Source organism: Procambarus clarkii, chromosome 22 (genome assembly GCF_040958095.1).
Source record: "Procambarus clarkii isolate CNS0578487 chromosome 22, FALCON_Pclarkii_2.0, whole genome shotgun sequence".
NCBI classification, from domain to species: Eukaryota; Metazoa; Arthropoda; class Malacostraca; order Decapoda; family Cambaridae; genus Procambarus; species Procambarus clarkii.
The window spans coordinates 18,555,567-18,582,474 of record NC_091171.1 but is presented as its reverse complement, the minus strand read 5'-3'; the positions used below and the strand labels follow the sequence as shown (position 1 = coordinate 18,582,474).

The 26,908-nt window shown below is 47.9% G+C and overlaps 1 protein-coding gene and 1 non-coding gene across 4 annotated transcripts in view; both read right to left on the bottom strand.

Annotated features, from left to right (window-relative positions):
- LOC123757806 (protein spaetzle) overlaps nucleotides 1-25,599 on the bottom strand; it is a 163,142-nt gene extending 137,543 nt beyond the window's left edge. For 2 of the 3 annotated variants that reach the window (XM_045741663.2, XM_045741644.2), the window contains exon 1: nucleotides 25,324-25,599. In XM_045741663.2, coding sequence (XP_045597619.1) covers nucleotides 25,324-25,338 — 15 coding nt within the window. In that variant the 5' untranslated portion in view covers nucleotides 25,339-25,599. The remainder of the gene's footprint in view (nucleotides 1-25,323) is intronic. The other variant, XM_045741654.2, reaches the window with a different exon arrangement.
- Nucleotides 6,890-6,962, bottom strand: TRNAK-CUU (transfer RNA lysine (anticodon CUU)). Its single transcript has one exon. It is a non-coding gene; the product is annotated as a tRNA-Lys (tRNA).
- Nucleotides 25,600-26,908: the final 1,309 nt, after the last annotated feature.

Here is a 26,908-nt window from a genome sequence, read left to right as displayed (position 1 = left end):
CTGTTCGACGAAGATCGAGCTCAGAAGAATGAGGATTCGAGGAGACAGGAAGTGAAAATGACCCTACCTGAAAAGGTCAGCGTGAACCGAGCGGACCTAATTAGGGCTCAGAAAGAGGAGTTTATAGATCTAATCAGGGAGGCAAAAGGGGGAAATTCATGTCCGGAGTCCCCCGTGTATTACTACTTGGACGATGATGTACTAATGAGGAAATGGCGACCGGACAAAGCCGGCGCAGATAAGGTATGGTTGGAGAAGCACCAAGTGTTAGTGCCGAAGGAGTTTAGGGCGGCTGTGTTAGAACTAGCCCACTCCGTAGATATGGCAGGGCACTTGGGGGTGAAGAAGACCTTAAATAAGGTGCCGGAGCACTTCTACTGGCCGAACGTGTGGAAGGAGGTAAAGAAATATTGTAGGACATGTTTGGCGTGCCAACGTGCAGGTAAGCCGGCTCCGGCTATACCAAAGGCACCCTTAAAGCCCATACCGGCATTTGGCGAGCCTTTTGAGAGAGTCTTGATAGACTGTGTAGGTCCGTTGCCGAGGACCAGAAAAGGCCACGAGTACTTACTGACCATAATGTGCACAGCCACCCGTTTCCCTGAAGCAATCCCTCTGAGAAGAGTGACGTCGAGAGCCGTTCTGGATAGACTACAGAACTACATTGCGTGGGTAGGAATGCCCAAGGTTATCCAGACGGACCAGGGGAGTGTCTTCCAGTCGAAGTTGTTTAGGGAAACTGTGAAAGGATGGAGAGTAGAGCAAGTGCGCTCGTCACCGTATCACCCTCAGTCGCAGGGAGCATTGGAGCGTTTCCATGGAACGCTAAAGAGCTTGTTGAGGATATACTGCGCTGAGGAAGGGAGTAGTTGGGACGAGGCATTACCATCCGTGTTGTTCGCCATCAGGGATGCGGTAGTAGAATCACTCGGATTCACCCCATTTCAACTGGTGTACGGACACTCCGTGAGGAGCCCAGTGGGCGCGCTGAAGGAGCAGCTCACCGTGGATAGGCCTAAGGTGGATGTGGGAAAATATGTGGAGACTTTTAGAGAGCGACTCTCTAGGGCCAGAGATTTGGCCAAGGAAAATTTGAGGACATCCCAGGCAGAGATGGTAAGGTACCACGACAGGAAGGCGAAGGGCAGGAAATTTCAAGAAGGAGATCAGGTGTTAGTCTTGCTACCGGTAAAAGGAAGTATATACGAGTCGAGATTTTGTGGACCATATACCATCCAGAAGGCATTAGGGGATGTGAATTATGTAATCCACATGCCAGATCGTCCGAGGAAGTCACAGGTTTGCCACGTGAACATGATAAAGAGGTACTATGACAGAGATAAGCCTCTAGGCGGTGAAGAACCGATGGGAACCCCATTGCAGGCGACGGTGCTGTGTGGAGGAGACGGCAAAGGAATAGAAGAGGAGAACTGTAAGTTAGAGAGGGCCGATGGCGCGAAGATATCAAATACAGAAAGCCTGGCCAAGATAGGTGAGCGTCTGGGTCATTTGGAGGATGACCAACGCCAGGAGCTAGTGGAGATCCTACGGAGGAATAAGTCGTTATTCACGGACGTGCCTAGAAGACACCGCGGATCGGTGCACGAAGTGAATGTAGGGAGTGCTGAGCCCATCAAGCAGCACCCTTACAGAGTTAACCCGGAGAAAGCAGCGGCAATGAGAGCAGAAGTAAAGTATCTGCTAGATAACGACTTGGCAGAGGTTAGCGACAGTGACTGGAGTTCGCCGTGCCTCCTCGTGAAGAAGAGTGACGGCACGTACCGGTTCTGTACCGATTATAGGAAAGTGAATGCACTCACGGTCGCTGACTCGTTTCCGATACCGCGCATTGACGATTGCATAGATCGGATTGGGAGTGCACGGTATGTCTCGAAGATAGACCTGTTGAAGGGATACTACCAGATTCCCCTGTCTGAGGAGGCCAAGAGGATCTCAGCGTTCGTGACACCCGACGGCTTGTACCAATATAAAGTGGTGCCGTTCGGAATGAAGAATAGTGGTAGTTGTTTTCAACGAGTAATGAATCAGGTATTACAAGGCGCGACTGGATGTGCAGTGTACATCGATGATATTGTGGTGTTCGCTGATTCCTGGAAGGATCACGTGGATCGACTTTTAGATTTGTTCGATCGGTTGGAGAAGGCCAACATGACGATCAACTTGGCAAAAAGCGAGTTCGGGAGAGCCCGCCTGGAGTACCTTGGATATATAGTAGGGCAAGGCGAGGTTGCTCCGGTAAGAACAAAGGTGGAGGCCATTGACAACTTCCCGGTGCCCAGGAGTAAGAAAGAATTGTTGAGATACCTCGGTATGATTGGATATTACCGGAAGTTCTGTGAAAATTTCTCCACCATAGCCGCTCCTATGACGAGTTTGCTATCAAAGAGCAAGAAGTGGGAGTGGAATGGAACAGCACAAGAAGCGTTTGAGAAGACCAAAAGACTGTTGACTGAGGCACCTGTACTAGTGTCGCCAGATTTTGAAGCGCCGTTTACGTTATTTGTAGATGCCAGTGATATAGGGGCCGGAGCTGTACTGACTCAGCAGAATGATGGAATTTACCGCCCCGTGTCCTTCTTCTCGAAGAAGTTCGTTAAGCACCAGAGGTCGTACAGTACAGTCGAGAAAGAGACTTTGGCCCTGGTGATGGCATTGAAACATTTTGAAGTGTATGTGAGTGGGGGAGGACACCCAGTAACGGTGTATACAGACCATAATCCCCTAGTTTTCCTGAAGAAAATGAAGCATGCAAACCAGAGATTAACCAGATGGTTTTTATCGCTCCAAGAGTATGACCTGGTGATAACGCACATAAGAGGGCGAGACAATGTAGTGGCTGATGCGTTATCTCGAGCCTAGCTACTAGAATAACTCTCAAAAATAAGGGGGGGGGGAGTGTTATGATCTCAGCCTACCGGAGAAACGAGTCTCCCTCCTTGAGAGTTATTCAGCAAGCCTGACCTAACTAGAAGGTCTAGCAAATATTGAGGTGATAACCCATATGTAAAATAGTTGGTTGGATATGTGTAACAGTTTGAGATTATGGGCAATGCAGAAGAAAATAGATAAATGACGGGCTAGGAGATGTGGACATTTTGCTGGAGGCGTGAGGCTCGCTTCTGGAGGACCTTGACCTCACTTGAGTGCCAGACATCGCAGGGGGAAGCCGCGCTCCGTTGAGCTCCCGTTAGAAGGGAACCCCTAGTGATATATCTCTAAGAGAAGAGAAGTGTGCAGACGTGCCAGCTGTGGAATCGAGCTGGGGACGTGTGGTCTCAAGTCGTGGACGATAATTAGTGAATATTAAGCCGCCCGGAGGCATTATTGTGGGCCGTGGGAGCGCCCTGACCAGACGCCGTCAGAGGGAAAGCGCCCTCGACCAATTAGTCTGTGGTAAGCACGATATACGCCAGTTCATAGTGATTACTTGTAGTTTGGTCGTGTGCCCAGCGACAGTAGCAATGTTTATGTATAAGTTAGACATGTTTTAATAAGGCAGAAAGCCTGAAATAAGAGAGTGGAGAGGGAGGAACACGGAGCGACGTCCGCCCCCTCTGAGCGCTGGCGGACGACTGAGGGAGCCTGGCTCCGGATGGAGGAAGACCCTCCCAGCGAGTGAGGACCGCCGCCAGGCGAGGTGGAGTATGGACCCGCCCAAAACGGGGGAGTCCACTCTCACTGTATGTAGAGGACAGATAGAGGTTTGAGGCAAGCATATTGTGTGGTTATTTTTGTTTATGTGTTAAAGGGGAACATTTTATTGGAACGTCGATGGGTTGCAGGTTTGTCTTTGGGGAAGAAGTTGCTGAGAACTTCGAAGCCAGCAGATGATGTAGCTGATGAGACTCCAAGGTAGTGGAGCAGAGGACCTCGAGCTGTGAGGAGAAGCAGCAGTGAAGAGGAGTGTCACGTGCTTCTGTAGAGGTGGTGTAGCAGCCAAGAGAGCTGTGGAAGAACCTAACAGAAGGGTGAAGCACCGTAGTTGCACAAGGAAACTTCATGATAGCAGCCTGGAGGAGCTGCAGAGGATCCTGGTAGTGAAGCCCGGCAGAACCTAAAGATATTAGGGTAGTGAACTTCCAGAGGTGGAAGGGGAAGTTCTGGTGGATTACTTATAGGGAGTTGATAGTGTTTGGTTGTCAGTAGCGTGCAAGACGCAGTGAGAGGTGAGTGACTGTTTGCATTCTTATGTCAAGGAGTGATTTATTCTGAAGCTTAGAGTTGCAGTCGTAGGCTTGATTACCTACAGATATATGTGCTCGAGGACTGACAGTGATCGATTAATCATTGTTGTGTATCAATGAACATTTATACTGATATATGTTATTGCATTCAAATGCTGATTTTCTATATATATATTATCTTGCTGATGGTGCAACAGTGTATGTAGACTTGATCAACTTGAGGTGGTTGATAGTATCAGGTGGTGAACCAGGAGATAGGATACCACTTGATAAGCTAATGATAGAGTTTTGATGGTGTTGGAGTGCAACCTGATTGTAATATTATAGAGTATAGGATTCATTATTATCATATGTGTGTATGTATTGTGTATGTGCTTTGTCCAGTAAATGTATCCCAATTTGCTGGTGTTTGCCCTTGTCCTAGTGAGGCTTCCCAGGAGGTAGTAAAGAAGGAGAGAGAGAGAGAGAAAGAACCAAGAACCACTGCTGTGGACAGGGTAGGAGGTAATACTAGTAAGTCATAGGGGATTGAGGAGATCATATCTCATAAGGAGAGAGTGGGGAGTCACAGCGGCTCGAGTGGGTGTGTGCACGTGACAACGAGGCTAAGTGTTGGAGCCGCATCCCCTAAACGTGTGACGTTGAGCCCCTCTCCAAGAGCCAGAAGCGCCAAGGGTGATCTCCTAGTATAAGCACTCTACCGAGTTGTGGGTTGGGTTGTCCGTAGAGAAGGATCAACGACGACAATACCAACCAACCCACGAGTCTATAATAGGAGGCTTCTACTGAAGCCAGTCCAATGTTGTTGTAGATTTAGCTACTCAGAACGAAATGTCCATGTAGCACGGGTCCGTAACAATCCAAGCCAGTCCAAGTTTTACACATTACCTTCACCACAGTGCATATAGGGGTTCAGGTGCTCAACAACAGCACTTTACCTACGCCAGAGGGCGCGGGGGTTGTGTACAACTTGGACTGGCCTCCACACTTCCTGAGGATTTGCTGGAATCCCAGGAAGTTATATAGCCTCCTGGGATTATATAACTTTTTCCCATGCGGTGGTAGAGTGAGGTGCGAGACGGGAGTATCTTGACCGCTGGTTCGAGTCACTTCATTGCTCCAACTCATGTTTCTCGTTGATACATATCACGTGTGTGTGTGTGTGTGTGTGATTCCTTTGCGCATTGTTATTCTTTTGGGCTTGGCCGTAAACACCTGGCTTATGTGACTGCCAGACGGCTGGTCAGCGGCTACTGTTCTCTCTAATGCGAAATATCCATTTGTCGTGGTGGATAACACGGAGTTGAACTCAGTTACCTGAACACAAAGATGCCAGGACAAAATATATTATGAGTCTTGACTACATTCTTGCCTTTGGCATAAGGCTTCAGCTTTGAGAAGGCACCGCGCAGAGGGTCATCTTTCACAGTGTTCAGCCTTGAGGTTCCTGGAAGACACTCCTCACTTATACTCACACCCGCACAGGAAAAATAATACACCCATATTCTTCATCTATAATTAAATGAATTACAATTTTATTCTACTTTGAAGGTAATTTTATAGTGTGCCGATGTTGCCACATACCAATATCTTGGACCAAACTATTCCATTATCTTTTAACTTCAAGATTATAGCCGTATTTGAAAGCACTTGTGTCTAGGAACAGTTATTTTCTGTAATTAACATTACAAAAATTTCGGCTTCGTTCTCAACTTGCTGATGCAAACCTAAATTCAATACTGAAGGTTGATGCATCTTGGTCATATGCAGCAAATTTTGATGCAGTGGACCAGACCAATAGGTGCCTGAGAGTAGCAATACTAGGTGATAAGGAAACTGTCATTGTTACAAGTATTAGTATTTTCAAGCTGTGCCTCTGACGGGACATAGTTTACAGTGATCAGTATCATGTAGATAATATAACACCTGACCCGCCGTAACACGTGAGTTTGGCACTTGAACGAGAGGATGGAAGGGAAGGGAACTATCAGGGGAAAGCGCCAAGCCATTAGACAATATATCACTGGGAAGGGATCAGGATAAGGATTTGAGATGGGACGGGGTGAAGGAATGGTGCCCAACCACTTGGACGGTCGGGAATTGAACGCCGACCTGCATGAAGCGAGACCGTCGCTCTACCGGCCGTCCAGCCCAAGTGGTTGTGATGGAGGCGCGAGGATGCGTGGTAGTGGGTGTGGCAGACAGGAAGCTGCCCGGTGACCCGCGGGTCACACACACCATTCAGGGCTGGTGTCCATTGCATCGTCACAGCACGGCTCCTGTGCCAGGTAAGTCCACTACGTGCTCACTATAGCCCGTGCTACTTGCCCCGCTCTCGTGCCAGGTAAGTTACGGGCTCACCATAGCCCGTGCTACTTAGAACTTGTTCAGAGTAGCTGAATCTATAACAACAACAACAACCATTGCAGCCTTTCCTCACACCTGCTGCGATATCTCTTAACGTGGAGGATAATTTATATTCAGGAGACAAGACACTCGCACGGTTGAGAGCGTGGCAGGGAGCCTTCAGGCGTCTTCCTGTCCCAAGTCATGCCAGTGTTGGCACCTGGCACTGACCTAGCAACACTTGCCTATCAGTGACTGTGAGGGATTGATTGATTGATAAAGATTATAAGCCACCCCAAAGGGTGGCACGGGCACGAATAGCCCGTAACATAATGATACGCCCAACGTGGGGCTCGAACCCACGACCCCGAGATTAAGAGTCTCGTGCTCTACCGACTGAGCTAGCCGGGCTTGTAGGGAGGCGAGGGAGTGAGGCCTAGCTCTTTATGCCCCGCCTAATTGACCAGCTCTGTCTCTCTCTTGCCTTATAGGTGAACTATTTTGACGTTTAAATTCTTTGTCCAATCTGGCCTTAATGTTGTGCATAGACGAGGCTTCCACAACTACTCCTTTCTCTTGGCCACCCGGGGACACCCTGGGTGACCACCCGGGGACACCCTGGGTGACCACCCGGGGACACACTGGGTGACCACCCGTGGACACCCTGGGTGACCACCCGTGGACACCCTGGGTGACCACCCGGGGACACCCTGGGTGACCACCCGTGGACGCTAGCATGTTGTCAGTGTGTGAGGACTGGTACTGGCAGTGTGGTCACTGAGCGTAGTGATCCAGGTTACCTCAGCAGGAGGAACAGAATAACATGTACAGAACTTCCCAAAATGATAATATACGTTATGGTACTGTCACAGGAGATCAAACATGTATATTTAGAATTCATGTCGTGATTTCTGAAGGTCTGATTTACCTTTTGAAGTTCTAACGGAAACTCAAACAATTTCATTGTCATATATGTATGCTTGTGTAAATATAAGACGTCTGAAGATGTTTTTAGCATCATGACAACTGAATACAGTAAGTACCTAGGGGCCAGTCACAAAGCAGTTACGCAAGTACTTACGAACCTGAACATCTTTTCTCAAAATTTCGCGGCTTTGTTTACAATTATTAAACAGTTAATGAGCTCCGAAGCACCACGAGGCTGTTTATAACAATAACAACAGTTGATTGGGAAGTTTTCATGCTTTTAAACTGTTTAATAAATGTAACCAAAGCTGTTAAAGACTGAGGAAAGATGTATATGTTCGTAAGTACTTGCGTAACTGCTTCGTGAATTCTGGCTCGTACCAGAGCTCTGGTACGAGATAGGCTTCAGCTACATCACTCGGCTGGTGAAGCAGGCCGTCCTCTCCAGCGTTCACAACCTCACTAAACTGCATGAACCTAACAGAGGACCCACGAATTGGAACCGGAACATCGTCAATTTTGCGAGACGTTGTACATCAATTTTTGACCTTAGGGGATTTATACATCAAAATGTGATGTACTGTTCCAGCGGATGAGTTGGTTCAAGACCGGGGCAGCGGGTAAGGCACGCCAGGTTACACAGTGCAAACTGGAACTAGCAGGTTCATTGTTCATCACAATGAAATGTGTGAAGTAAAACGTGTGTATGGGGTATGTATATGTGTATGTGTATACGTGTATACACGTGTAAACTGTGTATATATAAACGTGTATACTGTAACAAAGTAAGTAGACTAACAGATGTTGTCACAGCTCGTATAAGACTTTGCTACAAGTATCTCTGTCAGTTCGACTTGTATAGGGATCTAGATGAAGTAAAGTGTAAAGTGTGTGGACAAAGACAGGGACACACACTCGAACACTATATCTTGGATTGTAGTAAAATTGAGCCATTTAGAGATAAATCTAAACTCACGTTGCATTAAATGGTAAACCATCTTATTACTAAGGATAAAATACCTGAAATCCTTGCACTGTATCTATGTTTCGGTTCCAGTAAATAAACGACATATGAGATTAAGAAACAAATAGTGTATTGTGAAGACTAATAATAATAAACAGCAGCTTCCCTATGACTCAGTCCAACCAATTAGGCTGGAGGATAGAGCGACGATCTCGCTTCATGCAGGTCGTCGTTCAATTCCCGACCGTCCAAGTGGTTGGGCACCATTCCTTCCCTTTGTCCCATCCCAAATCCTCATCCTGACCCCTTCCAAGTGCTATATAGTCGTAAATGGCTTGGCGCTTTCCCCTGATAATTCCCTCCCTCTTTCACTCCTCCACTCCCCTGTATCTCTGTAATATCTCCAGTGCTCAAACAATTATTAGCGATAAAACGTACCATTAATGTATAATGATTTACTGTAAATATTTAGCTTTTGAAATAGAACATTCTCTGTAACTAGCTGACATATAACTATAAGGTGTGAAGGATAGATGAAATTGTAAATGTAATTATCTCCGTTGAGGTCTGATGAAGACTTAGCATGTGCCCTCTGTAATCCTTTTTGCGCTACCGCTCACAGGATGAGTATGGGGTGCACAATAAACAATCACCCCACATTAGAGGATTGTTGCCTCCGGCGGCAACAACCAATCAATGGCTGTCACACACGGCAGGCTGTCAAACACTTTGATGACATTATGACGTCTGACTTCTCGGTAAAATTTCAAGTTAAGACGCAATGATGCCGCCTCACACCCCAGCCTGTATGTGCCCGCACGCCCTTACCCTCCTCCCCCGGACCTGACATACTGCCCGTCCCCCGGACCTGACATGCTGCCCGTCTCCCGGACCTGACATGCTGCCCGTCTCCCGGACCTGACATACTGCCCGTCCCCCGGACCTGACATACTGCCCGTCCCCCAGACCTGACATACTGCCCGTCCCCCGGACCTGACATACTGCCCGTCCCCCGGACCTGACATACTGCCCGTCCCCCGGACCTGACATACTGCCCGTCCCCCGGACCTGACATACTGCCCGTCCCCCAGACCTGACAACCCACTGCCATGGTGCTCAACCCGGAACATACCTTGCACTGCTCAAGGTAGTGGCAGGCGCTGCTCAGTGCGAGGAAAGTGTGTTATGTAAGCTGGTGTGGTGAGCGTCCTCGGCGGCCGCCAGCCCTTACCTCAACTCTTGTTGTTACTTGTATGGCTCTTATGGTGAAGGGAAGACCCAATACTTTGTCTATAATTTAAACTAAATTTTCAGGTGAAACCTACGTCATTTTATAATTTTAATTCATTGTGTCGGGGGACAGGCAACCAGTGTATATATACTTGTTAAGCTTCAATACACACAGAAATCATAATAGCGTGATGCATCAAATGAACAAATCCAAAAGGGCCGTGATGAGGGTTCGAACTTACGACCAGGATGATCCCAGACGCTGCCTTAGTCGACTAGGCTACTACATGGTAAAAGAATTGTAACCAGGAATTCACACGGATTCTGCAGCCTCTCCGAGACACAAACCAGGGTTTTACACAATTTCCCCCGTGCACTCGGGCTTTGCCAACAAGCTGTTCTACCTCTTCGCCCTCACTTCAATATTGTGTGTATTATTTAAGCTTGTATTGAGCACCCCCCCCCCTAGGGAGGAATTACTGACCCCGCCCAGGATGCAACCCCACAGCAAGCTCACTAACTCCTGGGTAAATATTTATGCTCCTCTCTCGTGCTGTCTAAACTAGATTCTGGCTGTCCTGCTTACTCGTCTGCCTCTCCCTCCACCCTTCGTCGTCTTGATGCTCTTCACCATACTGGGCTCCGTCTTAACTCTGGTGCCTTTCGTTCGACCCCTTCCCAGAGCCTGTATGTTGAGACCTGCATCCTGTCTCTACAGGATCGCCGTGATCGCCACTGTCTTCGCTACTTTGCGCGGTCCCTACCACGCTACCACTCATATATAAATTAATATTATAATATATTAGTATATTGTGCATATATAGGCATATGTTAGGTTAGGTGTTTAGGTTCTGTTGGCGATTATTTGTATTTGTAGTACGTGGGTGAAGCATTTATAGCGTTGTGATTCGAACAAAATTCGTCAGTGAAGCACTTGTTCCAGATATGTTCGAACGCCAGCAGTTGTGAATCGTGTGTAAACCGTTTTTCATTCATAAACAGGGGGTTTGGCGGGTGCATGGAATCACTTTTGGATCTTTGTTTGGAGGACGGGCTGGGGCCTTTACAGCGTTGTGGTTCGATCAAAAGTCGTCAGTGAAGCACTTGTTCCGGAGGTGTTCGAACGAAATCAGTTGTGAGTCGTGTGTAAACCGTTTTTCATTCATAAACAGAGGGTTTGGCGGGTGCATGGAATCACTTTGGGGTCTTTGTTTGGAGGATGGGATGACAGTTGGGTTCGTTCTCGACTCATAATTGGGAATTCCGTGTTCGAATCCCGGGCGGGTCACAAGTGGTTGGCCGCGTTCCATATCATCTAATACTCATGTTTACCTAGCAGTAAAAAGTAAAAAATTATCAAAAGGCACCAAGCCGGGGCGGCTATGTAGCACCGTCAAATGTGCGGGATATTCAAAAGGCGCTAAAGATCACTAAGGATGCCAGAACAACAACAAAGGCGCATAAGGCGAGCAACATCAAAGGCGACTGATTGATTAACCAAGGATATTATAAAGCAACCCGTCCTCGACTCAAGTCCATTACATCCCAGCCCATTGATGATGTGACGACTTATACTGAATTTTGTAACTACCTCATCTAGATTGTAATTTGTTTAGCTATATGAATTGTGGGGTTCAGTCCCTGAGCCCATTATGTGCCTCTGTAACCCTTTCCACTACTGCCCACAAGATGGGTATGGGGTGCATAATAAATGAACTAAACTAAAAACACTGTACACAGCCTACATTACGGGCCTTCATATCTATTATCAGGAGGAAGTGATTCCACTCCACCCCCTCCCTCCCCCTCTTGCCTTATGTGGAGGTGGCGACAGGTACACCCCGTCAACACACCATCCATCACCCACCAACCCCACCACCACCTCTATACCCACCAACCCCACCATCACCCCATACCCAACACCATCAACACCCCATGCCCACCAACCCCACCACCACCCCTATACCCACCAACCCCACCATCACCCTATACCCAATACCATCAACACCCCATGCCCACCAACCCCACCACCACCCCTATACCCACCAACCCCACCATCACCCTATACCCAATACCATCAACACCCCATGCCCACCAACCCCACCACCACCCCTATACCCACCAACCCCACCATCACCCCATACCCAACACCATCAACACCCCATGCCCACCAACCCCACCACCACCCCTATACCCACCAACCCCACCATCACCCCATACCCAATACCATCAACACCCCATGCCCACCAACCCCACCACCACCCCTATACCCACCAACCCCACCACCACCCCATACCCAACACCATCAACACCCCATGCCCACCAACCCCACCACCACCCCTATACCCACCAACCCCACCATCACCCCATACCCAATACCATCAACACCCCATGCCCACCAACCCCACCACCACCCCTATACCCACCAACCCCACCACCACCCCTATACCCACCAACCCCACCACCACCCCTATACCCACCAACCCCACCACCACCCCTATTCCCACCAACCCCACCACCACCCCTATACCCACCAACCCCACCATCACCCCATACCCACCAACCCCACCACCACCCCTATACCCACCAACCCCACCACCACCCCATACCCAACACCATCAACACCCCATACCCACCAACCCCACCACCACCCCTATACCCACCAACCCCACCACCAACCCCACCACCACCCCTATACCCACCAACCCCACCATCACCCCATACCCACCAACCCCACCACCACCCCTATACCCACCAACCCCACCACCACCCCATACCCAACACCATCAACACCCCATGCCCACCAACCCCACCACCACCCCTATACCCACCAACCCCACCACCACCCCATACCCAACACCATCAACACCCCATGCCCACCAACCCCACCACCACCCCTATACCCACCAACCCCACCACCACCCCATACCCAACACCATCAACACCCCATGCCCACCAACCCCACCACCACCTCTATACCCACCAACCCCACCACCACCCCATACCCAACACCATCAACACCCCATGCCCACCAACCCCACCACCACCTCTATACCCACCAACCCCACCACCACCCCATACCCAACACCATCAACACCCCGTGCCCACCAACCCCACCATCACCCCATACCCAATACCATCAACACCCCATGCCCACCAACCCCACCATCACCCCATACCCACCAACCCCACCACCACCTCTATACCCACCAACCCCACCACCACCCCATACCCAACACCATCAACACCCCGTGCCCACCAACCCCACCATCACCCCATACCCAATACCATCAACACCCCATGCCCACCAACCCCACCATCACCCCATACCCACCAACCCCACCACCACCTCTATACCCACCAACCCCACCACCACCCCATACCCAACACCATCAACACCCCGTGCCCACCAACCCCACCATCACCCCATACCCAATACCATCAACACCCCATACCCACCAACCCCACCACCACCCCATACCCACCAACCCCACCACCACCCCATACCCAACACCATCAACACCCCATACCCACCAACCCCACCACCACCCCTATACCCACCAACCCCACCACCACCCCTATACCCACCAACCCCACCACCACCTCTATACCCACCAACCCCACCACCACCCCATACCCAACACCCATAACAAAACAAAGTATGAGGTGCACCTAGAAGCTAGCGACATTGTCCTCCATGAATGCATAGCGGAGTTAAAGGAGTTAGTTACACAAAGCAAGGTATTGAAGACGAAATATTACAGATGTGGGACTACAGTAAGATGGGTAACTTTCTGCATGAAATTAATTATGAAAGATAAATGGAAGGGAAGACAGCAAAGTAGATGATGGAATTCATTGCTGGGAAATGTGCCAATGAGTCGGAGCAATTCATGACACACAAGAAAGAGATGGAGGAGAAAAGTTGGACCCCTGGTTCAATACGCAATACAGGGAAGAGAGAAACATAATTAAATACCCCCGAGTTAGGAGGAAACCTTAGACGCAATTTGAAAATGACATTGCTGCATGGCCTATAGCCATATAAGGAAAAAACCAGTATGAAACAATGTACTCTGCTTGAGGAGACGAGGGAGAATTCTCAAAGAAAATTATGAGGAATGTTAGGAACTCGGCAAAAAAAATTCATGTCATTACAATAGAAGTGGCATGGAGACCAAGGTTACAAGATGAACGGCCGGAAGTAACAATGGATGACACTGTAGTTGCTGGAAGGACTGGATGTGACAAAATGTGTGGAGATTGGACCTAATCTCACTATGGCTGGCTGCTGAAGGAGGCTGCACAAGTACTTTGTCGCCTAAAATCTAAAATTGTTAATAAAACACCTGAGACAGGAAATCACCCAGAGGTCTGGAAAAGGGCAAATGCATTCCCAGTATTAAAAAAATAAGAGAAAGGAGATAATAAATTTAAGGTCAGTGTCATTGATAAAAATTCAGTGTAAGTGCTGGAGAAATTAATCAGGTCGAGAATGGTGGAGCATCTGATAGGACCGACTGTGATAAAAGGTCAGCATGGATTTAGAGAGGGAAATCTTGCCTGTCAAACTTGCGTTCTATAACAAGGTTGTTAAAATATGACAGGAACAAGATTTTCTACCTTGTCAGAAAACATTTCACTGTTCCTCGTGAAAGACTGGTGTAAAAGATGGAGAAGCAGGCCGGGATAAATAAGAGATACGCTGAACTGGTTAAGGGAGTACCTGAAGGACAGGAAGCAGAGCGTCACAGTCAGAGGAGGTTCAAGCTGGAGGAATGTAACAAGTGGTGTCCCCGCAAGGCTCTGTTTAAGGACCGCTGCTGTTCTTAATTTATGTGAACGACCTACCCGAAGGAGTGAGCTCTTACATGTCAATGTTTGCAGATGACACAAAGATGATGAATGTAAAAGTGGAGGAGGAAGTTACAGGAGGACCTAGAAAAAGACTAGCAGTGGTCAAGCAAATGGCTGCTGGAATTCAATCCCAACAAGTGTAAGGTAATGATGGAAAAGGGAGAGAGAAGGCCAGAAGGCATCTACCCATAAGAGGAAGGCAAAGGACTTGGAAAGAAAGACCTGGGAACGGATATAATTCCGACACTTAACACCAGAGGCGCGCGCACACACGCAGGATAACATCGGCAGCGTATGGGACGCTGGCAAATAAAAGATCATCATTTAGAATCCTAAATCAGAACTCCTTCAAGGCAATCTACATAACATTTGTCACACCAATACTGGAATATGCAGCACCGGCATGGACTCCGCACCTTGCGAAGAATAAAACCAAGATTAAAAAAGTATTCAGGTTTGCAACAAGATTAATGTCACAGCTCAGAGTTCAGCTACGAGGATAGGCTAAGGGCACTAAATCGTACAACCCTAGAGAATAGAAGGAAGAGAGGGGGATATGATCACATCATACAAGATACTGAGGGGAATAGATAAGGTGGACAAGGATAGCCACTCTACATTGAGAGAAAAGTAGGACAAGAGGGCACAGGTGGAAGCTGGAAACGCAAATGAGCGGAAGGAATGTAAGGAATTACTGGCAGCCAGTACGGGTGGTCAACAAGTCTTATACACTGAAGGAACAAGTTGTGGAAGCCACCTCCATCCACAACCTTCGGACTAGACTCTACAAAGAATGTGAACATCAAGATAGTTAAACTATAAGGCAAGAGGGATAACAAGGCTAGAAGGTGAGGGATAGTGTTACACCTCACTCACCCGTAGACACTATCAGGTAAGCACCCCCACTACCAGTTCCCCCCTCTCCCAACAGGACCCCCACTACAAGAAGCACCCCCCACTAACCACCTTCAACACCTAACCTTCACCACAACCCACATTCAACACCATTCAAGACCAATCACCCACCTACACCATCACCCACCTTCACCATCACCTACCTACACCACCCACCTACAACACCACCCACCAACACCTACCTTCACCACCAACTACCACCACCACCCACCTACACCACCACCACCCACCACCACCACCCACCTACACCACCACCACCTACCACCACCACCACCCACCTACACCACCACCACCTACCACCACCACCCACCTACACCACCACCACCACCAGTACTCTCTAGACCACAGGAATCACAAGTTGGGACAAATGGAAAATCCAATAACTGGGTAAACAATTCGACAGACAGTAACCACCACCAGCGCGCCAACAATCACCACCACCAACATTACAACCACAATCACGAACACCACCACCACCACCCCCCGTCAATCACTGCGGTGTGCAAGGCCTTGCCTCATTGCCTTAGGGGTTTTTCCTTATTGTTTTTATATCGGGCTGCTTACGTGAGAATTTGCGTTGTTCCTTGTAAGTTTGTTCCTTGTAAGTTTGTTCCTTGTAAGTTTGTTCCTTGTAAGTTTGTTCCTTGTAAGTTTGTTCCTTGTAAGTTTGTTCCTTGTAAGTTTGTTCATTGTAAGTTTGTTTCTTGTAAGTTTGTTTCTTGTAAGTTCTGTTATGGTGCTATAACTATGTACTACCTAGTTGTGCTTGAGGGAGTTGAGCTCTGGCTCTTTGGTCCCGCCTCTCAACTGTCAATCAACTGGTGTACAGGTTCCTGAGCCTACTGGGCTCTATCATATCTACATTTAAAACTGTGTATGGAGTCAGCCTCCACCACATCACTGCCTAATGCATTCCATCTGTTAACTAAGACACTAAAAAAGTTCTTGACGACTCTGTGGCTCATTTGGATACTCAGTCTCCACCTGTGTTCTCTTGTGCGTGTACCACCCTTATTAAATAATCCATCCTTGTCTACCCTGTCAATTCCCCTGAGAATTTTGAAGGTAGTGGTCATGTCTCCCCTTACTGTTCTGTATTCCAGCGTCGTGAGGTGCATTTCAAATAGCCTTTCCTCCTAACTCATGCCTCTTAGTTCTGGGATTAGCGTAGTGGCATACCTCTGAACTTTTTCCAGCTTCTTCTTATGCTTGACAAGGTACGGGCTCCATGCTGGGGCCGCATACTCCAGGATTGGTCTTAGATATGTGGTATACAAGGTTTTGAATGATTCCTTACACAGGTTCCTGAAGGCTGTTCTGATGTAAGACAACCTTGCATACGCCGCAGATGTTATTCTTTTTATGCGGGCTTCATACGCCGCAGACGTTATTCTTTTTATGTCTCAAACCTGTGAGACAGGTTTGGTGTGATATAAACTCCTTGTGCTTTCTCTCTGTCCGTTTCATGAAGGACTTCATCTCCCATTCGGTATCCTGTGTCTGGCCTCCTGTTTCCACTGCCTAGTTTCATTACTTTACATTTACTCAAGTTGAACTTTAATAACCATTTGTTGGACCATTCCTTCAGTTTGTCTAGGTCATCTTGTAGCCTCATACTATCTTTCTCTATCTTAATCCTCCTCATAAATTTTGCATCATCAGCAAACAATGAGAGGAACGATTCCATTCCCGCTGGGAGATTACTTACATATATCAGAAACAGTATAGGTCCAAGGACTGAACCCTGCGGGACTCCAATGGTGACGTCTCGCCAATCTGAGACCTCACCCCTCACAGTGACTCGCTGTCTTCTGTTGCTTAGGTACTCCCTTAGGCAATGGAGTACCTTCCCTTTCACTCCTGCCTGCATCTCCAGCTTTTGCACTAGCCTCTTGTGTTGTACTGTGGCAAAGGCTTTCTGGCAATCCAATAATATGCAGTCTGCCCACCCCTCTCTTTCTTGCCTGAATTTTGTTGCCTGGTCGTATAATTCATCTAATCCTGTGAGGTATGACTTGCCATCCCTGAACCTATATTAATGCTGTGTTACAAAGTTCTTTCGCTTCAGATGTTCCACTAACTTTTTTCGCACAATCTTCTCCATCAACTTGCATGGTATACAAGTTAGGGACACTGGCCTGTAGTTTAGTGCGTCCTGTCTATCCCCTTCCTGTATATCGGGACTACATTAGCCGTCTTCCAAATTTTTGGCAGTTCACCTGTTACCAGTAGTGGGCACCTGTGTGGCCGTGTTATGGTGCTATAAGGTCAGTTACTGGCCTAGGGAGAGCCTCGATAAGCTTAACAGCCTTCACAGAGCGACTTTAACGTAGTCGACCAATCTGCAAGAAACTCGTAGTACAAATTAGAACACCGTAAGTGTGACGTATTCTGTGCGTCGGCCGCGATGCTTAATGGGATTCAAGTTTAATTAAGTTTATTGAGACCATAAAATACATCTCAAAGGGATAGAGTAGCTTAGGCTATTTCTACCCTCCTATTACGGAGTAATAAGACGAATCCTATTACGTTTCGCTTTGACTTTCCTATTACGCTTTAATTCGGACGTTTCTGGTGATGTAGAACAACTGCATTTTTCACATTGTTAAATCTGGAAAACAAATACTACACTGACAAACAAAATTCTAATATACGCAAGGTTTATATTAGGGGTTTACTTCCCACCCATGTTAGTCTTGCTTGTATCCTTTCCATACCACATGTCCTAGTCTGCCTTGTCAACCCCACTCATATTTGTGAGTCTCAGTGATATCCTCTCCACATGTTATTGGAAAACTATCGTGTGTGTGTGTGTGTGTGTTACTTACCTATTTGTACTCGCCTATTTGTGCTACAGGATCGAGCATCCGCTCTTGAGTTCCGCCTTTCTAGCCGCCAGTTGTTTGAAGCAATGGCTCCTGTCCTTCTTATCTATCATATCTAGTTTTAAATCTGTGAATAGTGTTTGCTTCCACAACCTGCTCCTTTAGTCCAGTCCATTTCCCCACTACTCTCACGCTAAACAAAAACTTTCTAATATCTCTGATTCATCTGAATTTCCAACTTCCACCCATATCCCCTTGTTCTGTTGGCATTCAATGTGAACATTTCGTCTATTTCCACTCTGCCAATCCCCCATAAGTATTTTATTTATGTTGCTATCATATCTCCCCGCTCCCTTTTATTTTCCTGGTGTCGTCAGGACTAGTTCTTTCAGTCGCTCTTCATATCCCATCCCTCGCAACTCTGGGACGAGCCTCGTTGCAAATTTTTGAACCTTTTCCAGTTTCCTAATGTGTTTCTTCAAGTGGGGGCTCCATTATGGGGCTGCATACTCTAAAACTGGTCTCACGTAGGCAGTATAAAACGCTCTAAATGCTTTATACCTTTATAAAGTGTACTTATATTTAAGTACTTATACTTAAGCACTTATACTTAGGTTTCTGAATGACGTTCTATGACATGTGCGCGCGCGCGTGTGTGTATGTGTGCGTGTGTGTGTGTAATTACCTAAGTAATTACCTAAGTGTAGTTACAGGATGAGAGCTATGCTCGTGGTGTCCCGTCTCCCCAGCACAGCACGTCTCACACAGTGTGTGTGTGTGTGTGTGTGTGTGTGTGTGTGTGTGTGTGTGTGTGTGTGTGTGTGTGTGTGTGTGTGTGTGTGTGTGTGTGTGTGTGTGTGTGTGTGTTCTCGCCTAGTTGTGCTTGCTGGGGCTTGCGGAAGGGGGGGTTACGGGCACTTTGGCCCCGCCTCTCAACCGTCAATCAACTGGTGTACAGATTCCTGAGCCTACTGGGCTCTATCATATCTACATTTGAAACTGTGTATGGAGTCAGCCTTCACCACATCACTGCCTAATGCATTCCACCTGTTAACTACTGTGTGTGCGCTTGCGTGCTCACCTATCTGTGCCTGTTTAAAATGTAAATATGAAAGACCAAAAGGCTTCCAAACCTGTTGACCAGTCGATTGAAAGTGTAGAGGCAGAACCCAAGAACTGAACCTCAACCCCGATATGCATAACTAGATGAGCACAGGTGTGTGAGTATGAAAGTGTCCGCACCCCTCCGGTGACCTCTCTTACGATAGGAATGCTAATTAAACCGGACCTCAGCCCTAGAGTTCCTGTCGGCCATTCGGCCCTTTTCTCCATCTTGACGAGATGATCGTAAACGTTTTACGCAGTCTTGGCTAAAGACAAAGTTGATGTATAATTAGTCAAGTTTATGCTTATATGTTTCTAGAAAGCTAATACAAATTTGAATCGTATTTTTCAAATAATACATTTGCATTGTAGTGGTAAATTATAAACTTATTCAGGAATTATTATAAGTAATTCAATACACAAAAATCTGAGAGGTTTCTGGCAACTTCTGTTTATATCAAACCAAACTCATTAATATACTTGTCTAACCTGCGATTGAAACTCTCAAGTGGTCCGTTCCAATTATTTGTCCCACTAATTTATTCCATAAAACAACCACCCTGTTTCTGAACAAATATTTGTCCAAGTTTTTCTGAAGCTAATCCTATATATATATTCATTGTTTCGAGTTCTGTTTTATGTTGATATATGAAAACTTTATTTATATCACCTTTATTATACTCTTTCATACATTTATATAATTCAAATTAGGACTTTTTTTATCCCGTCATAAAGGATATTTCTAACGCCTGGGATTAACTTTATCATCTTTCTCTATACTCGTTTAAGTGATTTTCTGTACATTCCATATCGCGGAGCCCAAAACTGTGCACACTGTAATTAGTTAGTGTTCGTCTAACACGAGCAAGATGAAGCTAAAGAATAATATTAAATGTTTTCGTGTGAATTGGGCTTGAAGCCTTTCAACCTTCGCAGGGTTCTGTATACCATCACAACAGCCTACTGATCAACAGCCTACTGACCAACCAGCAAGTATAATCCTCAATATAGTCCAGGACTAAGGTCATCTTTCGGTGCGTTTACAACGAGAAATGGGATATACCTGTGTATATCTCTGATGTTGGTCGTTGTTTGGTGCTGGTCCTTATAGGCCTATCAACCTCTGGAGGGTTAATGGGGGTGGCCACAGCAGCTTACTAACCTGTAAGTATACACTAGTCTCGAACATAGGCCAGGACAAAAGTGAACTTTTAGTGTGTATACACCTATAAATAGGGGGGTGTATCTCTCGGTGTATATATGCAGTGGTAGATGCCTCATTGCTAGCGACATTAGAAATCATAGATCCCAGTAGTCGATTAGCTTTATTCCGTACATTTATGCATAGCTTTTTGGGGCTCGAGCTCCCCCTCTAGTCATGACAACTTGATATTTTCCGCATTCAGATTTTGCAGTTTCAGTATTGTCTAGCTTTTATTTTGTAACTTCATTTTCATTACCTAAGATCAGAACCCTATATTTTTTAGCATTTTTCGGCAATATTTTGTCCATTTTAGAAGCCTATTTAGATCGTCTTGAAGCGATTTTGTATCTTCTGAATTCATTTCCCGACCTGTTTGTGTATGGTCTGCAAATGTTGCTCCTGAATACTATCCAGATTGTAAACTATCTTTCCTCATGGTGAAGATCAGGTGACCCAGGACAGAGCCCTGGAGCACTCTACTTGGAACGATTTCCACTCTGACTAAACTCCTTTGATGCTAACTCTGCCTTCATTGGAATAACCACGCCATAATCGAATGTAGGATACCCCCTTCCCCATACCTTGGGACTCATAACTTTCTGAGGAGTCTCTCGTGAGGCACAGTATTCAAGGCATGGCTAATGAATATATTTCCCAGTATATACGTTTGAAATATACTAGAAAAGAGTAACTTTGTTATACACGAGCGACACCTTAGTTAAATCATAATGAATTACATATTAATTTAGTTTTCCAACATGTAGATAAATATTTGTTTATGTTAATAAAATTATGCCCAAGTATAGTGTGAATGTTCGCATCCTATCAGAGTACACTTGCCTTAATATGCATGTTTATAAATTAGCAATACAATGATAGAAGGTTAGTGAATTTCTTATTAATATATGATTCTTGTATGTAAAACTGAACTAATTACAAGTATCATTATATTGTTACTACAACGACTAGTTGATAAGGATAGGATTTAGGTCATAGCCAGGGGGGGGGGGGCGGAGTCAGGCAGGGAGGGGCGTGGTTGTCACATGCTCAACCAACGTCCACCTTCTCTAAGGTCATAGATTTTGAAGATCGTTCTGTAAACAGTATATTGTTTTTTGTCACACTCATTCACGAGAGCGTGAGAGTGCATTGATAGGTGTCGGCAAGAGGTGCACACCTGAGTGTTGTCAGCGGCTGTCAGTAGTGTTGTCTCTCAATAGTGTGTTGTCAGGGGTGTCAGTTGCTCCCAACAGTGTGTTGTCAGGGGTGTCAGTTGTTCCCAACAGTGTGTTGTCAGGGTGTGTCAGTTGTTCCCAACAGTGTGTTGTCAGGGTGTGTCAGTTGTTCCCAACAGTGTGTTGTCAGGGTGTGTCAGTTGTTCCCAACAGTGTGTTGTCAGGGTGTGTCAGTTGTTCCCAACAGTGTGTTGTCAGGGGTGTCAGTTGTTCCCAACAGTGTGTTGTCAGGGTGTGTCAGTTGTTCCCAACAGTGTGTTGTCAGGGTGTGTCAGTTGTTCCCAACAGTGTGTTGTCAGGGTGTGTCAGTTGCTCCCAACAGTGTGTTGTCAGGGTGTGTCAGTTGCTCCCAACAGTGTGTTGTCAGGGTGTGTCAGTTGTTCCCAACAGTGTGTTGTCAGGGGTGTCAGTTGTTCCCAACAATGTGTTGTCAGGGGGTGTCAGTTGCTCCCAACAGTGTGTTGTCAGGGGTTGTCAGTTGCTCCCAACAGCGTGTTGCCAGAGGGTGTCCGCATTATATCACTAAACAAAGCCATACGATGTGGGACATTGTTGACAGACTGACAGAAGTGTTGGTATACGGAGAGTTCCAAGGGAAGTATCGTTCTTACAGTCTTGTAAAACCACTACCATGCTTAGCATTTCGAGCAGGTTCTTAATCCTTATTTTTCCCCGGAATACGACCCGCCAAATCGTAGAAATAAATTAAAAAAAAAATCTGCTGGGTGAACAGAGGCTACAGATAAGGATTGGCGCCCAGTTAATCCTTCCTGGCTAGGATACGATACCCAGGCCAAAGCGCTCGCGAAGCGCCTGACGAATGCTTTACTAAATTATCTTGAGATGATTTCGGGGCTTAGCGTCCCCGCGGCCCGGTCCTCAACCAGGCCTCCTTTTTGTTACACACCCCCAAGAAGCAGCCCGTAGCAACTGTCTAAGTCCCGGGTACCTATTTACTCACAGGTAACAGGAGCATCAGGGTGAAAAAATCTCTGCCCAGTTGTTTCCGCCTCCACCTGGGATCGAACCCGTAACCTCAGGCCTACGAATCCGAAGCGCTGTCCACTCAGTTGTCAGGACCATGTTGGGGACTATGAGGACCATAGGGACTGATCAATTTGTGTTGACACTTGTTGAGTGTAATGTTGTCTTGTGGTGCTACCAGTGGTCTTGTGGTGTGGTGTAGTGCCACCAGTGGTCTTGTGGTGTGGTGTAGTGCTACCAGTGGTCTTGTGGTGTGGTGTAGTGCCACCAATGGTCTTGTGGTGTGGTGTAGTGCCACCAGTGGTCTTGTGGTGTGGTGTAGTGCCACCAGTGGTCTTGTGTGGTGTAGTGCCACCAGTGGTCTTGTGGTGTGGTGTAGTGCCACCAGTGGTCTTGTGGTGTAGTGTAGTGCCACCAGTGGTCTTGTGGTGTGGTGTAGTGCTACCAGTGGTCTTGTTGTGGTGTAGTGCCACCAGTGGTCTTGTTGTGTGGTGTAGTGCTACCAGTGGTCTTGTGGTGTGGTGTAGTGCCACCAGTGGTCTTGTGGTGTGGTGTAGTGCCACCAGTGGTCTTGTGTGGTGTAGTGCTACCAGTGGTCTTGTGGTGTGGTGTAGTGCCACCAGTGGTCTTGTTGTGTGGTGTAGTGCCACCAGTGGTCTTGTGGTGTGGTGTAGTGCCACCAGTGGTCTTGTTGTGTGGTGTAGTGCTACCAGTGGTCTTGTGTGGTGTAGTGCCACCAGTGGTCTTGTGGTGTGGTGTAGTGCCACCAGTGGTCTTGTTGTGTGGTGTAGTGCCACCAGTGGTCTTGTGGTGTGGTGTAGTGCCACCAGTGGTCTTGTGGTGTGGTGTAGTGCCACCAGTGGTCTTGTGGTGTGGTGTAGTGCCACCAGTGGTCTTGTGGTGTGGTGTAGTGCCACCAGTGGTCTTGTGTGGTGTAGTGCTACCAGTGGTCTTGTGGTGTGGTGTAGTGCCACCAGTGGTCTTGTGGTGTGGTGTAGTGCCACCAGTGGTCTTGTGTGGTGTAGTGCCACCAGTGGTCTTGTTGTGTGGTGTAGTGCCACCAGTGGTCTTGTTGTGGTGTAGTGCCACCAGTGGTCTTGTGGTGTGGTGTAGTGCCACCAGTGGTCTTGTTGTGTGGTGTAGTGCTACCAGTGGTCTTGTTGTGTGGTGTAGTGCCACCAGTGGTCTTGTTGTGTGGTGTAGTGCCACCAGTGGTCTTGTTGTGTGGTGTAGTGCCACCAGTGGTCTTGTTGTGTGGTGTAGTGCCACCAGTGGTCTTGTGGTGTGGTGTAGTGCCACCAGTGGTCTTGTTGTGTGGTGTAGTGCCACCAGTGGTCTTGTTGTGTGGTATAGTGCCACCAGTGGTCTTGTTGTGTGGTGTAGTGCCACCAGTGGTCTTGTGTGGTGTAGTGCCACCAGTGGTCTTGTTGTGTGGTATAGTGCCACCAGTGGTCTTGTGGTGTGGTGTAGTGCTACCAGTGGTCTTGTTGTGTGGTGTAGTGCCACCAGTGGTCTTGTTGTGTGGTGTAGTGCCACCAGTGGTCTTGTGTGGTGTAGTGCCACCAGTGGTCTTGTGGTGTGGTGTAGTGCTACCAGTGGTCTTGTGTGGTGTAGTGCTACCAGTGGTCTTGTGGTGTGGTGTAGTGCCACCAGTGGTCTTGTTGTGTGGTGTAGTGCCACCAGTGGTCTTGTTGTGTGGTGTAGTGCCACCAGTGGTCTTGTTGTGTGGTGTAGTGCCACCAGTGGTCTTGTGTGGTGTAGTGCCACCAGTGGTCTTGTGGTGTGGTGTAGTGCCACCAGTGGTCTTGTGGTGTGGTGTAGTGCTACCAGTGGTCTTGTTGTGTGGTGTAGTGCTACCAGTGGTCTTGTGTGGTGTAGTGCTACCAGTGGTCTTGTGGTGTGGTGTAGTGCCACCAGTGGTCTTGTGGTGTGGTGTAGTGCCACCAGTGGTCTTGTGGTGTGGTGTAGTGCCACCAGTGGCCAGTGGCAGAGCCTGGCGCTTTTCTTTTAACGCGCTGAACCAAACCTTTTTAAAATAAGATAAAATGTTGGTTTATACGGAGCCTACTGGCCTGGACCACTTCCGTGTCAGTAATACCTGCTCACTGGGGTTTCTGTGTGTAGCTCTTCGTTGGGATTTAAAGTTATAACTTTCTGGTTCATTGTTTTCTTCATTGCGTAAAAAAAATCACAGTATTAAACTAGGAAAGAATTCCAGCTGCTGGGACATATAGAATCCCCTTAGAATTATGACAGTAGTTCCCATGGTGTGGTGATTATCAAAATAATATACCACCACTCTATCCCTCTCTTAGACACCTGTGATAGTGTATGCTGCCCATTGTCCCTCTTCAATCCCGCCATTAACAAGTATCTCCAGCTAATATTCCCACGCTTCTGTGCAAAAAATGAAATTACAGCACAATGATCGAGGGCTTATAATGTTTGGTACGAAAAATAAACACTCCACTTATGCTCACACTCATATACAACGGAGTTTTAACAAAGAAAAGAGTGGTGGACGTACCAGAGATCTTACCATACTGTAGATTTCTTCTTTATGTCTGGCAGCAATTGAAGGACAACACACAAGTCTTGTAGATCACTACTAGCACTGACCAGCGAATATCGCGGTACGGTCTGCTGTGGATTTATCCTACACTGTCGGCTAGTTTTTGAGCGGACTCGGGTGGCTACAGTGTGGTACAGAGGGAGAGTGCGGGTGTAAGGGCACGCGCGCCAGGAGTGAGAGTGGCGCCGCGGAGAGCGGGTGTGACCACACTGGCCGAGTCCTCCAGGTTATAAAGGTAGAGTGGGTGGGCGGAGCTTACTGGCCCGGGATGCCGCTTCTAGTCACACACAGTTTATGTAATAAATCATGTATTGTATACGTTGTTCTTACTTTGAAATATTATTGTTAACGCTTTTGTACCAAAAATGTTCAGTAGGGCAGTAGTCTACGCAGTCGGCATACAAGCAAAATGTCCAGGTTCGTTTCCCGCGCTGTTTTGAACTTTATTGCACATTTCCCTTCATACGATGCCTCTATTCACCTAACAGTAAATAGGTACCCGGGAGCGAGGCAATTATTGTGGGTTGCATCCTTGTGACGGTAGACCTAGGGAGGGGGGGGGCCTCGATAAGACTAACAGGCTCCATGACACCGATATCGGGGAACCAAATATTTTCATCCACTGCCGACTGTATCCCGAGGTGGTATGTGAACGAGGGTGAGGCAGGACAGGCCTGCAGTGTGAGCCAAGGTGAGGCAGGACAGGCCTGCAGTGTGAGCCAAGGTAAGGCAGGACAGGCCTGCAGTGTGAGCCAAGGTGAGGCAGGACAGGCCTGCAGTGTGAGCCAGGGTGAGGCATGACAGGCCTGCAGTGTGAGCGAGGGTGAGGCAGGACAGGCCTGCAGTGTGAGCCAAGGTGAGGCAGGACAGGCCTGCAGTGTGAGCGAGGGTGAGGCAGGACAGGCCTGCAGTGTGAGCCAGGGTGAGGCATGACAGGCCTGCAGTGTGAGCGAGGGTGAGGCAGGACAGGCCTGCAGTGTGAGCCAAGGTGAGGCAGGACAGGCCTGCAGTGTGAGCCAAGGTGAGGCAGGACAGGCCTGCAGTGTGAGCCAGGGTGAGGCATGACAGGCCTGCAGTGTGAGCCAGGGTGAGGCAGGACAGGCCTGCAGTGTGAGCCAAGGTGAGGCAGGACAGGCCTGCAGTGTGAGCCAGGGTGAGGCATGACAGGCCTGCAGTGTGAGCGAGGGTGAGGCAGGACAGGCCTGCAGTGTGAGCCAAGGTGAGGCAGGACAGGCCTGCAGTGTGAGCGAGGGTGAGGCAGGACAGGCCTGCAGTGTAAGCCAGGGTGAGGCATGACAGGCCTGCAGTGTGAGCGAGGGTGAGGCAGGACAGGCCTGCAGTGTGAGCGAGGGTGAGGCAGGACAGGCCTGCAGTGTGAGCGAGGGTGAGGCAGGACAGGCCTGCAGTGTGAGCCAAGGTGAGGCAGGACAGGCCTGCAGTGTGAGGCAGGACAGGCCTGCAGTGTGACCCAGGGTGAGGCAGGACAGGCCTGCAGTGTGAGCCAAGGTGAGGCAGGACAGGCCTGCAGTGTGAGCCAGGG